Below are 14,685 nucleotides of genomic sequence, written 5' to 3'. Positions count from 1 at the left end.
GAGTGCTTAAACATCTCGGCAGGGTTTAATGACAAGAACTCCTAAAAGGAGGGGTTTTACTCCTGGCTCAGCGATACTTGAGCTTGCTGGGCCAGGCTTCACCGGGAAGGATGTTTCTTCTCCAGCCATCCCCTGGTTTCTTCTGCAGCTGCTGACAGCCACCTGGACTTGCTCATGCAGCTGGGGTCAGCCCTGGCTATTAATCTTCTGAAAAGCTTCGCTCTCTCTTGTGTAAACACTGCGCCCTCCTTCCCTCAGCTCTTCCTGCGCTGGGACTCATCCCATCCATGTCACTCCTGTTTGTGCAAACCCACCCTCGGCATTTCCTCGCATCAAAGGGACAGAGCAAAGTTCCTCTCCTCCCTTCCCCCACTGAAAAAAAAAGAAAAAAAAAAGAAATAACACCCCAAAAGGGGAGGTTTGCAGAGAAGACACATGTAGCCTTGGGAACCAGAGGGATGGACATCAGCTTAGGTGGTGCTGATGGGGCTGTGCTGGCTCAGTGCTTCCCCTGGGGCCGGGTTTGCAGAGGGGCACAGGGAAGTGACCAGTTTTCAAACAGCTTTTTGGCCGTTCTCCCTTGCTCCCTGGGAGCTTTTCTGAGAGCCTGAGCACACGTTTATGGCTGGGACCACAAATACCAGAGTGATCCTGCCCTGAGCATCATCAGTGCTGCAGCTCGCATGAAGCCCTGACCTGGGTTCAGCAGATCCGTGGTCCTGTCCTGGCTCATTTCCTGACTGTTGTCCTGGGGCATCCACAAACTGCTGCTACACATGCGGCGGAAAATAATCCAGCCTGGGCTGGGGTGTCCTAGACTAACACTGTATCTCACTCAGCAGTCTAAGGGGATGCTAAAGCGCAGCAGGAGTGGGCTGTGCTCAGACTTGTGGCTGAGCAGCCTTTTTTGGTCTGCAACCCCTGCTACCCTCCCTGGTGAGCCTGGCAAGGGTACATGTTTTTCGTAAACCCTCAGCTCCTGCAGTACGTTCAATATGAGACTCCTGAATCTCAGAGAAACACCCCATATTTCAAGCCACCAGAGTTACAGAGAAGGCTAAACATGTCCTGACACCTCCTAAGAGCCCAGAAAGACAAAGAACTCACACCCCTTTATTACATATTTTGAACCTCTGAGTTTTAAACTAATCTGTGTGTCCCGCATCCTAACTCCCATACCCAGACGAAGCGACTGCCCTGCATCCCCAAAATGTCGTCTCCTCAGACCAATGCTTGCAACGTGGCTGCCCACCTAGGACCCCCGGCTGGGATGCGATTCTCCTTGTGAATGGAAGGAAAGAAATAGGAAAGAAACCCCAACAATCCCCATGGATGGCCAGCCGTGTCTGGTGCCAGCAGCTGTGCACCCAGGAGGCTGCGGCTCCGTGCGGCCGTAGGGTATTCACAGGCAAGGAGCCAGTCATGCAAGTGCATGTGACCGGCTCAAAGCTGTAGGGGAATGTGAGAATCCAAACCAGAACTTCAGCCAGTGTCCTAATCTTTTGAGTCTTCATGCCTTCCTCATCCAGCAATCTGTTCAGGCCAGTTCCTCCCGATTTCTTTTCTATGAGGCTGTGTACAAGCATAGGACAAGCAGCAACCGAGTTAGAAACACCTGTGGTCCAAAGAAGGTAGGGCCAGCTCCAGTGCAGAAGAATACCACAGACTTTTTGGGTTTGATGTACTGCTTGTCTTTTGCTCACCCAAAGACCAGGCAGGCAGGAGGATTCTCCTGCCAGAGACACAGGGCTGCTCTTTCTTACTCTCCATCTCTCAGTGATGTCCCGAGAGACTCTTTTTGTTCAAGGGTGCTCCTCAACATGTGGCAACAGTGTCTTTTCTGTAATGGAGGATAAGGCTTTAAGTGGGATTTGGGAGCAGTCAGAGGACAGAAGATGCAGTAACTGGAGGGAGAGAAGCACCTTATCAGGCTGGGGCTCTTTCAGGCCAGGTTTAGGGTTTTTTTGCATCTCTCTCCTTATTTTCCTTCTTGTTGTGTTTCAGCTATGATTTTAAACCATCCGGGACTTCAGAGCTGGAGGAAGATGAGGGGTTTAGTGACTGGTCCCAGAAGCTGGAGCAGCGCAAACAGAGGTGGGTAGGACACAGCTGGACTGAGGGGAGGGAGCCCGGCAACAGGATTGTCCCCGAGGAGGGTCAGGAAAGGTCCCACACTGCTGGGACGGACACTCTCCGCCTGCCATTTGGGCTGCTGGGGAGGAACAGGCTCAGGGACTGCCCCAGGCTTCAGGGATGTTTGGATGGAGCTCTGCACTCTGAGCAATGGCAGCCTGCCAGGACCCCTGAGTTTGGAGGAGTGACAACAGCGGATTTAAGCCACCTGAGCTGCTGCAGGGGCCGAAATGGCCTCTAACATAATCCAGGCCGGCCTAAAAAGCTCTTCTAAGTTATTGCTGCTTCCTGGCTCATGGCAGCTCATGGCCCCAGCCCACCTTGTGCTTGACTCTTCTTTCAGCAGGGGAAAACAGGCAGCAAAGAGCCCTGAAAGGTGCTTGTGGGCTGGCTGTTTAGTCCCCGTGTCCCATCACTCTCCCCTTGCTGAGCTAAACTCAACTCCTGCCTTAACCACTTCCTTTGGACACCATCAACTACCTGCATGTGAACTCTGTGACTCAGCTCTCTTGGCAGCTTGATTTTATAGGGAGTTTTACCCTGTGACGGCACAGCCTCTTCTTTACCCCTGAGACTGAAAAAAAAGCCTAAGGTTAATATTTACTGCTGAACAAATAAATAGAGCTCACCTCTTTCTTACTTTTTTCCAAATACTATAGCTAAACCGCTCTGCAAGCTGTACCTTCACAGCTCTAACCCTATAAGCATTGCTCAAGCACCTCATCTGGCACTGATTATCACATCCGTGAGAGCAATTAAAAATCAACCCCATCTACTTTTTGGTGTGCTGCCCCTTTTTCCACCTCCCACCTTGCAAAGAGCTTGTCCAGAGGGAAAGGCTGTTGCTATTCCCTTCTTGGCCTTCAAAAGGGAATATGCTGGAAGGGTTGCATTATCCTCTCCAGGTGTTGCTCCCTGGGTTTTTATGTGATGCTTGTGTTTATTCTGTAGCGTGGCAGGAGGGTGCTGAGCCTGGGAGGTGGCACCCGTGGCAGGTGAAGCCCATCAGAGAGGGGTGGTGCCTGAAAGGCAGTGGCTGTAGAAGAGCAGGCTCTTTGCTGGGAGGGACAGCTGAAGGGGCTCAGAGTCCAGGGGCTTGCTGTGAGTGGGCTTTTTCCTGGTGGGTGGCTGTGTTCTGGGAGATCCTTTCAGCACCTTTTCCCTTCCTTCTTGCTTACCTGCCTCACCCCAAGGACAGGCTTGAAGTGCAGTGCAAGCCCAGGTAGGCTGTGTGTCTGGCTGGGATGACTTGTGCTGGGACAAGCAGTGCTGTGGCAGGGGTTTCCCAACTCCCCTCTCTCCTGCTTAACTGAATATGGAGCAAACCCTGTTTTTTCATGTGAAGGATGTTTAGGTGGTAGCTATAACTGAGGGGATGAAGATAGTTGCTCTCCCTTGGATGGAGCTAAAATAGCTTCTGTATTCCTTGAGGGCTTTGGTGCTAGGGCATGTTTTCTGTTTGGTTCTGGTTCCCCACTTTGTGGTGGGAGATACATGCCCCCACATATCAGCTGGATGCAAGAGGGTGGGATCTGGGTCAGACTAACTGCCTCCCATGCAAAGTTGCTGTGGTGCGAAAGGTATCCCATAGACTGCATCATATCTGCTGACCTGAATTTTTAATGTGAGCTTGCACTTTAGCTGGAGGCTTTGCTGGTATCCTGATTAGGAGACACCAGTTACCCAGGCTATAAAACCTTCAGAGCCTGTTTGCTGTTGGTGACAGTGCTGTTGTGGGAGGATGATTAGGAGCCAGCCAAGCGAGCCAGCCTATGCATCAGCTTTTTCCCTCTGTGGTCAGTTGGGAGGGCTGGACAGTGGCTGTCCTGTGAGCTGCCTTCCCAGCAGCAGGGAGGTGGGTGGAAAAGTATCTCCTGAACTTTCTTTCATATTTTGGTGCTGGCTGGTGAAGCAGAAGCAGTGAGTCAGCCTTGCACTTTGGCAGCTGCCCACTGGCCAGCTGTCCAGCCTTGCTGTCACAAGCCAGGTGATTTTCTAAGAAATGGGTGGGAGGAGAAATCTATTCTCTGGCCGGGGAAAGGAAGATGGCAAAACCATCTTGATGCGTGGCTCTGAGCCAGTGAGAGTGCTGGGGTTGTGTGCTTGCACCGACTCCATGCCCAAAGGCATGGGCTGCTCTGCTTTTGCAAAGCTGATTGCTTAAACATACTCCTTGGTCTCCTCTCTGCAGAAACCTGGAAGAGTCCTCCTGTACAAACTCTGTTGTGGTTTTTTAAACCTAAGCCAAGGGGTGACCCTGGCTGCTTTGGGGACTCCCTTGTTTTGCTGGGCTATGACAGGAGTGACATGAGTAGAGTTGTCATTTATTCTGGTGGGTAAAACTGGGGTGCAGCGTGAGGTGTGGATATCGCATTGCCTGTGAAACACTGTGGCTTGCAAACAAAAAAAACCCAACCCACGTGAGGGCTGTGCAGCCTTGCCCTGCAGCTTAGCTTCAGCTAGGGAAAAGATGGCTCACGGGAAGCATGTTCACATATCAGTGGTTGGATCCTCCTCCAGCAAGAGACTGTTAACATGGAAGATGAGTTAAGGGAGAGGAAGGCTGTGTTTGGTGCTCCATCTTGAATTGGTGCTGGGAACCACAGGGCAAGGCAGTGTCAGATTGGTGTTTGTGCTCTGGACCACAGAGCATGCTGGCTGACCTGGGATTTTGGCTGTAGCAGAGCAGAGAATTGAGCCAGCACCACATCATGGTGGTAGGTGTCCTCTCTGCCTGGGGTCCAAGTGGAGGCCAGGACTTGGTATTCAGATCTGTCTGACCTCTGTTTTCCTGTTTGTCTTGCCTGTGGTGAGGCTGGAAAGGTGCAGATACTTTCAGCTCTGCCACAACTCTTAGTTGAGCCATGTTCTGGGCATTTAAAGTATAGGGGTGTGATGTGGCTGCTGTCACATCTGGTTGCCTGAAACTGGATGGGACCATGGAAGTGACTGTGAGCCCTGGTGTAAAGCATTCAGGCTTGTTGTAGGCTTGGGGGAGTGATAAAATTGGATTTCTAGAGGTCCAAGGCACTCAATGGAGTCTGTAGGCTCATGACAATGTGCTTTGCCTCTTTGACCTCTCGTCCCTGCCTCTAGGTCTCCAAGACAGTCATATGAAGAAGACGACGGTGGTGTAAGGGAAGCTGAAGTCAAACTGGAGCAGATACAGTTGGATCAGGAAAGCCCGGAGGAGATCCAGGAGGAGAATGTGGCTACTGGGGAGGAAGAGAGGCTGTGCCAAGAGGAAGAACAGATCCGAGAGCAGGAGGAAGAGGAGAGAGATGAGCAAGAGGTGGGATCAGGAGGAGCTGACCTTCTCCCCACAGGACTGGTGGGAGGGCTGGGGGTTGCTCTCCAGGAATTAGTCTCACCATTGTTGCTTACACTGCTGTGTGTTGAGCACATGCAGACAAGCTGTCATGGCATAACTTGGGGTTGGTGGCACTCTTGCCTATGTTCCTCCTTGGGGTCACTGCAGGCAGTCTTTGCCCTCTTGTGAGGGTGGTGTGTTTGCTCCCAGAACTTGTGATGGTTTAGTCATGTCCCTGCAATACTGAGAAAGTAAGTGCTACTGTTTCTCTCGTGGTTTTGTGGGCAGTGAGTAGCTCTTCAGGAGACCTCAAATCTAAGTCTTACTGCTTGTTTTTTCTCTCCCAACCTTTATCACAACTCTGGAGCACTTTGACTTGGTATATCTCTAAATCTCGCACTGCTCCCAGCTGAGGTTTTCTTTCTTTGCTCTTCTGATGGAATTCCTGGTAAACAAGAGAAACAAAGCTGGGACTTGAGTGGTGTGCAAGTCTGTTAGGACGGCTGAGCTGCAGATATCTTCTGTTGCAAATGGCTTTTGACTTGCTGAACCTAGTGTGCTTTTTGAATTTGTACTGTGTCTTTTACTCTTTCTAGCCCTTCATTCTAAAGGCAGCTGCTTGCTCTCTTTGTGGCCTCTAAATATGAAATTCACATTTACTTATCTTAATAGTGGTAAGAAATCTTTATTAACTGATGCAAGGACCTCTTTCCATATCATTTTGGAACCTTACAACTGCAAAATTTCTCTGATATGTTTTTTTTCCCCCAAATTAACACATAAGTTTCTTCCTGGATGCTTCAAAATTAAATAGTGTGAACTCAAAGCAACTTCTGTGCTCACGTGTTTGTTTAGTGTAATGCAGGAAGCCTGGGAAACGGGAAAAATAACTTTTGTTGCATAGTAAGCACTTTGACCAGCTTACTTCCCGGCTTGTTTATTTTCTGCACTCAGGAAAAGAAGAGAAGGAGAAATGAAGAAGAAGATGACACACCAGAAAAACGTAAGAAGGCCCCAAGTCCTGCCAGCCTGGAAGAGGAGGAGCTGTGCTCTGACCACACCACCGTGTGCTCCATGAAGGTTTGTGTTCCTGGGGCTGCTCTGGAGGCGATGGCCACTATCACAATAGAGCACCTAGCTAATGATGAAAGATGACCCAGGGCTTATGGTAGTGTAGGGTGTGAATCCTGTTATCCCCCTCCTGCTACAGGCTGGGACAAATCACTTGATCAGTTTCCTTCATCTTCCTTGGCTGTCAGCCTCCTCTCCTGCTTTGCCTGCTTGAGCTGTTGGAGGCTGTAACTGTCTCCCTCTGTATGTACTTTGCCAATCACCATAAATGTCTAAAGTTCATTGAGGACTCCGGGAAATATTGTAATACTGAGAAAGATGTCTGTGCTTTAAGGTGATGCATGAACTTGGTCAGAAAATGAAATTTCCCTTCCCCAAAACTCCCCCCCCCAAAACTTGAAGCACTGGAATTTCCCTATCTTACTTAAAATAAATTCAGAAAGTATGACTTCAGTTTTTTAAACAAACTGGGATTCCTGATCTCTGAAGCATTGTGTCATTGTCCTTCCCAATCGCATCTGTGTGCATTGATGCTCTTGCGAAACTTCCATTTTTAACGCGTCCTGAATTGTATCTCGTGACTTCTGTTGTATTTGCTACAAATCCTCAGTTCTGTGCAAGTGCTTTTAAATACAATAGCTACAGATAAGTGGTTTCTGTAGTGAATGTCTTTTTGTCTTTTTAAGCCCTAAGCCTGTTGATTATAGCAGTAAGGGAAATGGTGAGGTACCTGGGTAGCCTGTTAATCTACTATTGGTTTTATTTTATTTTTTTTCATTTATATCTGTGTTACTTACTGCTTAGTCAGTATTTCCTGTATGGGGAGGCCTATGTGAGCATTTCCTCTTGAACCAGTAAATAGATTGTAAGAGGAAGGTTTCACCATCCACAGCCATTGTCAGGTTCTTGCTCTTTATGAAAAAGCCTTGTAAAAATCAAATAGAGAGGGGAGAAAGAGTGGGCTTGGATGCAGGCCATGTGCTAATGTTAGATTTGAAAAGTGGGGTGGGGGTGGCCAAAGCATATCCCTAAAGTGGGACCAATGGGAAAATGTGAGAAACACTTCTAGTGCCTTTTATGTGCTGAAATTTTCGTCATTACAGCACCAAAACACACATAGCTTCCTGACCTGAGCTTAAGTGCTGCTGCTAGGATTAGCCCAGGGAAAGGTTAGAAATAATGCCTCTGTGTTTTATAATGGTGATGTCAGAGCTCACCAATACAAAAAGCCAAATATAAAGCTGCTCAGGAAAAATATGAGGTTGGAATCTTTCCAAAGGAAGGAGGCTCTTTACACCCCAGCTAGCAGTGCTTTATGAGAGCACTAAGAGAGCACATTGACCACCAAGGAAGTGTTTTGGCATGGGATTGCTCAGCAGAAACACTGCTTGCAGTGGAAAGATGAGAGCATCTGCAGTGGGTGGTGAGGTCCCTGCCAGCTATATGTCTGGGGAAGGCAGGTGTTGGGCTGCAGTAGGATGGGGTGTTTGGGATTCGGAGGGCCAGTGTGGCCTGGGGGCCAAAATGGATGTGTGGTGGCAGGAGGGAAGCCTTGTACCAGCCCTGTACAAGGTTTTTGTCCCAGGCTGCTTGTGAGCTCTGAGCTTTGAGGTTGGCTGAGTGAGCAACTGTTGTTTCTTCTGGCCTTTAGAAAGTGTTTTGGACCAGAGAAATGCATGGCTCTCATGGCAAGAAATTGCCCTATGGAACGGAGAGAGGTGGTCTCCAAATAGCTTAGGAAAAGTTTGTTCCCACCTAGACTGTCACGCTGAAATCTACTGTCACCTACAGCCTGTTTCTAGGTCCCTATGTATTCAACTTGATGCTCATTTATGACCTTTTGGAAGGACCCGTGGTTGGTTTGCACCTGCACAGCATCTCTTCAGCAGGGTTTGCAAGGTTTTTTCCTATTGATATCTTGCCTACTTGTGGTTGAGAAGCTGAGACATGGACAGGGATCTACCTGATTCCCCTTTTAAGTGCTGTTATACCCCATTAGGTGCCAGCCTGCCCATCAATATCCCAGAGGGGTGGGCAACCCAATGTCTGAAGTCGTGGCTCAGGCATGCACGGATTCCTTCAGCACCAAGCAAAGGAGCAAGCTGGTAGCAGGTGAACAGCATGCCCAGCAGAAACTACTGGCTGGAGGGATACCTATCATGCTGCTGTGTTAGGACCCTGCAGAATGAATCTCCCTAATGCATCTCTGTTAGCCAGAGCTGCGCTCTTTCTTGGTGGTTGTCGTCTTCTCCAATGGGTCTTATGCTTAACAGCTGTGCCCAAGAGCACATCCTCTCTGTGACACTGTCTAGTCTTTTGCTTAGCTAAAATTCCACACCAGCATCCTGAAAGTGTCTTAAAATGAGCACTTAGTGTGGCTTTTTATCTGCTGACTTGGTAGGTGATATTTCCCATGGCACAGGCAGCAGTGTGCAGGAGAGAAGGCTCCTTGTTACTTGTTTGCTGCTCCTTGGCTCTGTAGGTGCTGCTGTTAAGAAATAGCCTCCCCTTTGACTTGAATGTGATTTTCTCTCTATGTTCTTGTTTTCTGGTGCACGAAAGAGCTGTGATGTTTAGCAACATTTCAGCTTTTCTTTATCCTGTGGTTGTGAAGTGCTTGCTTGCCTTCCTGCCTTGGCCAAAGAGTTCCTGCACAGGAGCCTCTTGTGCAAAACTGTCTTTCCTGATGGACCTGAAGGGCTGCCTCACAGGTGCCTCCACAAGCTGACTTGCCCTGTCTGTGCACTTCTCTGGTGGGGATAAGCTGTGATGTAACTGATGCCTGTGCTCCTTGTGCTTGGCTCCTTTTCTGCAGATGTGGCTGGCAGTGTCTTTAGTTTTCCCCCTTTTCTGTACAGACTTGTCACTTTCTGTCTTGTGTCTGGCTAGAAAACTCAGTGTCTGAGAAAGATACTGGTCCTTTAGCGGGGAAAATGCTCTTGACTTGTCAGTCAAGCTGCAGGTTGTTGGTTTGTCTGTGAAACTGGTTAGGCTGCTACTGTGCACTGGTGCTTTTGGTTGGGATTCTGCTCACCTGCTTTGGAAAGGAGAAGGAAATGGCACAGTCAGTGTGGGAACGCAGGCCTGAGTAAGGTATTTCTAACCAAAATCTGGGTGAGGGAACAGGGAAAAGAAATGTTTAAACTATGGTCAGCCAAGGTGCCCTCCATCCATTTGAGTTCCATGGAGAAAAGTAATATCTTCATCTTCTCTCTTCCATTTTAGATCACGGACAGAACCGAGTCACTGAACCGCTCAATAAAGAAAAGGTATCTCTAGGGTTGATGTGGGCCTTGGGGTAAAGCAGGTCCCATCCTCCAAACGGAGGATGCCAGAAGGTCCTGCTGCCTGTGGCCCTCAAAGTCCTTCCTTCTGCCTATGGTACGGGGGGATCACCTCAATCCTCTTCTTGCTTCTACAGTAACAGCATAAAGAAGACCCAGCCTCCCCTCCCTGTGTCGAAGATCGATGACAGGCTGGAGCAGTACACACAGGCTATTGAGGTGGGTTGTTGTGTTGTCTCTCTGTCCCCATGCTCCAAGGAGCCCTCTTTGCTGGGTGTTGCTCTCCCACCATGCCTCTTAGTCTCACCATCTGGGAGGTGACAAGTCCCCTTGGATGGGAGCAGCCCTTTCTCCTGTCTCTATCTCCTTTCACAGCATAAAGTTGGTTTCTTTAGCAAGCTGCCTCATCTTTGTTTCCTCATGCTTCTTGCTTAAAGGGTGGGAGCATCTGGCAGGAACTAGTAAGACCCCAAAGTCAAAAGTCTCCTTTTACAACCCCTCATCCCTGAGGACCTCCGATTACAGGGGAAAAAAAAAAAAAACCAAATCACACTTTCAGGGAAAGTGATCTTTCTCCATTTATTTTCCAGACATCCACAAAAGCTCCAAAACCTGTCCGACAGCCCTCTCTGGACCTTCCCACCACGAGCATGATGGTAGCCAGCACCAAAAGCCTCTGGGAGACTGGAGAGGTTGCAGCTCAGTCTGCCGTGAAGTCCCTGCCCTGTAAGGTATGGCACTTACAGGACTTGCTTGTGCAGGAGAAGAGGGGCTGGGCTCTGCACAACTGGTGTTAAACTTAAATTATTAGTCTGCTGATACGGCTCAATGGTGGTGCCCACCAGCTCTGAAGGCTAATTAGAGATATTAGGATATTAGAGATCTAATCTCCTTCATGAGCACACAAGGCCTTGTACCTCAGAGATTCACTTGATCTCTGCTAGGGTCCTGAATCGTTCCTTAATGGTACAGCCGGGAAAGCCTCTGTGATGCTGTTTGAGGCTCTGCTTTGACATGGGAATAAATTCAACTGGTGTGGAAAATGTGTATGTCTTCTGCAGAGGCTAGGACTTAACTCCAGTTGTTGAGCACAAAGTTGGATCTAGTACCAAGATGATAAATCTTGTAAAATTGGAAAAGGCAGAGAGTATTATGTATTGTTAGCAACTTCACTTTCTGGTCATTGTGAGCAAGGCTGATTCTGTAGCACATGGATTGAAAATCTGTGTTTATGTGAGCTAAATTCCTTCCACACACACACAAAAAAAAAGCTTTGATGTTAACATGTCTTAAATAGTTAACAAACTTAAGAAAATAAACATCTTGGATCTCTGATCCTGGCTTTTGTTGAAGAGAGGGAGAGAGAGGAAAACATAGGATATGCTGGGAATAGGAAGAAGTTTTCACAGTCATGGGTTTTAGCTGCAGCTGTTGTAGGTCAGATGATGTGATATTATAAATAAAAAAGGAGGTCAGATGTGTGGGTTTGAAAGGGACGTGAAAAAAGGCATGTTCAGCAGCGTTAGCAGTGAAGGGTAATGAGAACATCATCTTCTCAGGATATCGTGGCTGGAGACATCGTGAGTAAAAGAAGCCTTTGGGAACAGAAGGGCAGTCCCAAACCTGAGACTAACATCAAGGTGAGTTGGTATCTGTGCAAGTATGAAAGCACTTGTTCTGCTGTGAAAAAGAGAAGAGCTCTTAGCTGCCTTGGAAATATTGGGAAGATGGTGATGCTCTGTAGGGACAAGGGCTGCCTTCATCTATCAATGCAATTGCATACCTAAGAGCTTTTCCTAATAGTGAGCTGCTATAGCTTCAATCCTAGTAGAAGTTGGGGCAAAAATAATTTTATAACCAGTAATACTGAAGGGTCTCTTGTTCTTAGGCCATGGGTTGGGATCCTCAGCCTTCAAGGCTAAAATTGAACAGCAATTCTAAGTTGCTTTGTTCTTATTATGCTTTTTAATCTTGAGAGTAAAGAAAGCATGCAAAATTAAATGGAACAGAACCAAAAGCAGTATCAACACTGGGGGTTTTGTGCCTCCTGGTACGTTTGTGGGAATGCCTATTTGAAATGTAGCAAGCAGCTGCTGCTCAATCTGTCCAGGCTGGGAGAGGAAGGTGAAGGTATTTTGTCTGTTCCTGGACTGGTACTGCTGCTGGTATGTGGTAAATGAAACTGGCTGTTGCCATGGGTGAAACCAAGGCCAGCATGGGGGTCTGGAGGCCTTAGACGAGCCCTCCCTGGTGATGCCTGGCATTGCATCTACCCTTTGTACACCTGTGCTTGCTGCATTGCCTTGCACAGACTGATGACCACTTTCTCCAAGTGTAAAGAGTTTACATGGAAGGGGAAGAAGGGGAGTACAGAGCAGGCTGTCTCCAAGCCTTCTGGGATTGCAGACAACTATTTCACATGCTCCTCTGGCTTCAGTTATTTAATCTTGACTGCCTATTTGAGGGAGAAAACTGCTGACTTCTGCTTTTTCTTTTTCTCCTGTTCAGTCCACTCCTGGCAAAAAATATAAATTTGTTGCAACAGGCCATGGCCAGTACAAGAAGGTGTTGATAGATGATGCTGCGGAGCAATAGTATGCCTGGAGAACTCATTAGCCAGGTAGGTGGGGTATGACCTTGCACTGTGTAACAAACTCCTGGTGCTGTTCTGGCGGGAGGCTGGGGATATTTCTGCCAGTTACACTTTGGGGGAGTTGGAAGGTACTGTGTGGTAACAGCTGGAGCCTTGCTTCTGGGCAAACGCCTGACTTTCTGAGCTGGAAGGGAGTGGGTACACAGTGGGGGTTTGTTTTGGTCTTTGACTTTCTGAGGCTGCTAGGAAGCTGGATACCTGTGTTAGTTTAATCTGCAGAGTAAGTCCCTTAACTACTGCTGTTTGGGTGAGGATGCTTTTGCCTTTGCTAGTTCAAAGGAACAGTCTATGTGCTGCTTTTTCTTATGCTCTCTCATGTTGCAAGGAGAAGTAGATAGCTGGAGGTCATTCTGACTGAGCATGGGGGCTGATGTACTCCTGAAATTCAGATGGTTCTGGGGTCTAATTCCTTGATTTACTGAATTAATCAGGGGGAAAGCTTCTAATGATTTCAGTAACCTCTTGGAGCCAGTCCATAATAGGGTTGTAGTAGGGAGGACATAAACACGCAATGTGCTGGGTAGTCTAACAGAGCAGAAAGGACTGTCCTCTGATGTGTAGCAAGGGGGAAGGCAGAGCTGGGTTGCTGGGTGCCCTCTTGAAATGGTCTTTGGATCTCATGCTCATAGTGTGTTTGTGTTAATAGATATCCCGGTGTTATCTTGAGTGGATAATAGTAGAGGGTTGCAGCAATAAGGAGGAATGGCCTAGAGGGAGGTGGTAACTGGTTGGATCCAACCAGGCAGCATCTGGCACCGCGAGAGGAGAGGAAGTTGTTTGGGGTGAAAACAAGCTCACTCTCTTTTTTTCCTACTATAAAAAAGAAGCTTTATTTCATAGCCAAGCTTATAAATAGCTCTGTCTGCTACAAAACACCTTTTGTTTCTGAATTCTTCTGGGCGCTGTGTTCCTTTTTTTTTTTCCCCTCAAGGAGCTGGCTTCTGATTGCAGCATATTGTTTTGTTTGGGTTTTTTCCTTTCGTTGTGCCCATTTAGAAGAGAAGCTCTCTTGAATACCCCTTTGAGATGGGCAGCAATACAAACCCAAGCCTCCCCAAATCTATGTTTTCAGACATAAAAGAAGAAGGAACCCACTGAACTTGTATCCTCAACTTGCTTCTCTGCCTGTGGTTTGCAGAAACCTATTTAAGGTCTCACCTTTGATCAGTCCTCTTCTTTTTCCTGAAGTCTGTTTTGATGCACCAGGTGGGATCCTACTGAGCTTCAATTCTTTATAGCAAACAAGTTCTGTGAAGTTGTCAGCAGGTGGCTTTTCCCGACCTGAGCTTCTGCAAGCAGCTCAAAGGAAAGTGCTCTTTTTCCAGCATCCTCTCTTGAAAGGCCAGCAACTGTCATGGCATGTCCTCTAGGATCCACCCAGTGCTACAGACAACCACTGCATAGCACTGTTGCCCTATGGGCTCATTCACAAGGAAGGTTTATTTGATTGTGAATAGCAAAATTACTGTAATAGCTTGGAGGATTTTGGCTTGGTTCTGTTCTTGGGGTTTTAGCTGGCTGTTTTGTGTGCTGAAAAGTCCCTGCTCCTCAGCTCTTCTCAACCCCATTGAACTACATTCATCCCTTTTCCCTACTGATGTATTCCTTCACGGCTGCCTTTTTGCTCCCAAACCCTTCTGGCTCACCCCTGTGTCACTTGCTCAACACCACCTTATCAGCTTTCTGGTTGCTTGAGAACAGGTACAGTTTTTCCCTCCCTCCCTGTGCTGCAGGACCTCTGAGCAGGCTGCGGAGCAAGAGGCTTTCTGTAAGTGGCAATTTGGGCTCTTACCAACTGCCTGAGGCTGTTTGACATTGAAAAACAACTGAAGTCTGTCCAGTGGCATTTTCCTTCCCTCGCTCAGCATGGTGGCTCACGCTGGGACATGCTGCAATGGCTTCCAATGCAAAATCGCTGGTGGAAGTCTCCTCTTACCTCCAGGCATCTGTTTTCTCCAATGCTCTAGTGCCCAAGTCTGTCCATGCCTGTTGTATGCCTCCACCCATTGCTCTTTGGGTGGAAGGATGTAGCCATGCAACCAGACCGGCCTTCCTCTGCTTCCTGTTGTGGGCATTGCTGTCCTCACTGGCAATTCTCCATCTTCTATCCTGTGCAATGGGGCTGGGTTGTGGATGCAGCCTGGTGGGAAGCCCGGCAGATGCAAAACATAGGCCTTTCCTCATCGCTGGTTTGTTCTCCATGGTTGTCCTCACTGCAGGACAAAGTGGATTAA

General features: G+C 48.1%; 1 protein-coding gene across 2 annotated transcripts in view; it reads left to right on the top strand.

Annotated features, from left to right (window-relative positions):
* The window catches only part of LSP1 (lymphocyte-specific protein 1), a 50,930-nt gene that overhangs the window by 27,859 nt on the left and 8,386 nt on the right, over nt 1–14,685 (top strand). For both annotated transcript variants that reach the window (XM_014959994.1, XM_014959995.1), the window contains exons 3-10: nt 2,005–2,094; nt 5,230–5,425; nt 6,398–6,523; nt 9,740–9,783; nt 9,936–10,017; nt 10,389–10,529; nt 11,358–11,438; nt 12,307–12,418. In XM_014959994.1, the coding sequence (XP_014815480.1) occupies nt 2,005–2,094; nt 5,230–5,425; nt 6,398–6,523; nt 9,740–9,783; nt 9,936–10,017; nt 10,389–10,529; nt 11,358–11,438; nt 12,307–12,393 (847 nt within the window). In that variant the 3' untranslated portion in view covers nt 12,394–12,418. The remainder of the gene's footprint in view (nt 1–2,004; nt 2,095–5,229; nt 5,426–6,397; nt 6,524–9,739; nt 9,784–9,935; nt 10,018–10,388; nt 10,530–11,357; nt 11,439–12,306; nt 12,419–14,685) is intronic.

Source organism: Calidris pugnax, unplaced genomic scaffold, assembly GCF_001431845.1.
Source record: "Calidris pugnax isolate Ruff unplaced genomic scaffold, ASM143184v1 scaffold435, whole genome shotgun sequence".
In the NCBI taxonomy this organism is placed as follows: domain Eukaryota; kingdom Metazoa; phylum Chordata; class Aves; order Charadriiformes; family Scolopacidae; genus Calidris; species Calidris pugnax.
Note: the sequence above shows the minus strand (reverse complement) of the source record. Positions and strands in the feature narration are given on the sequence as shown.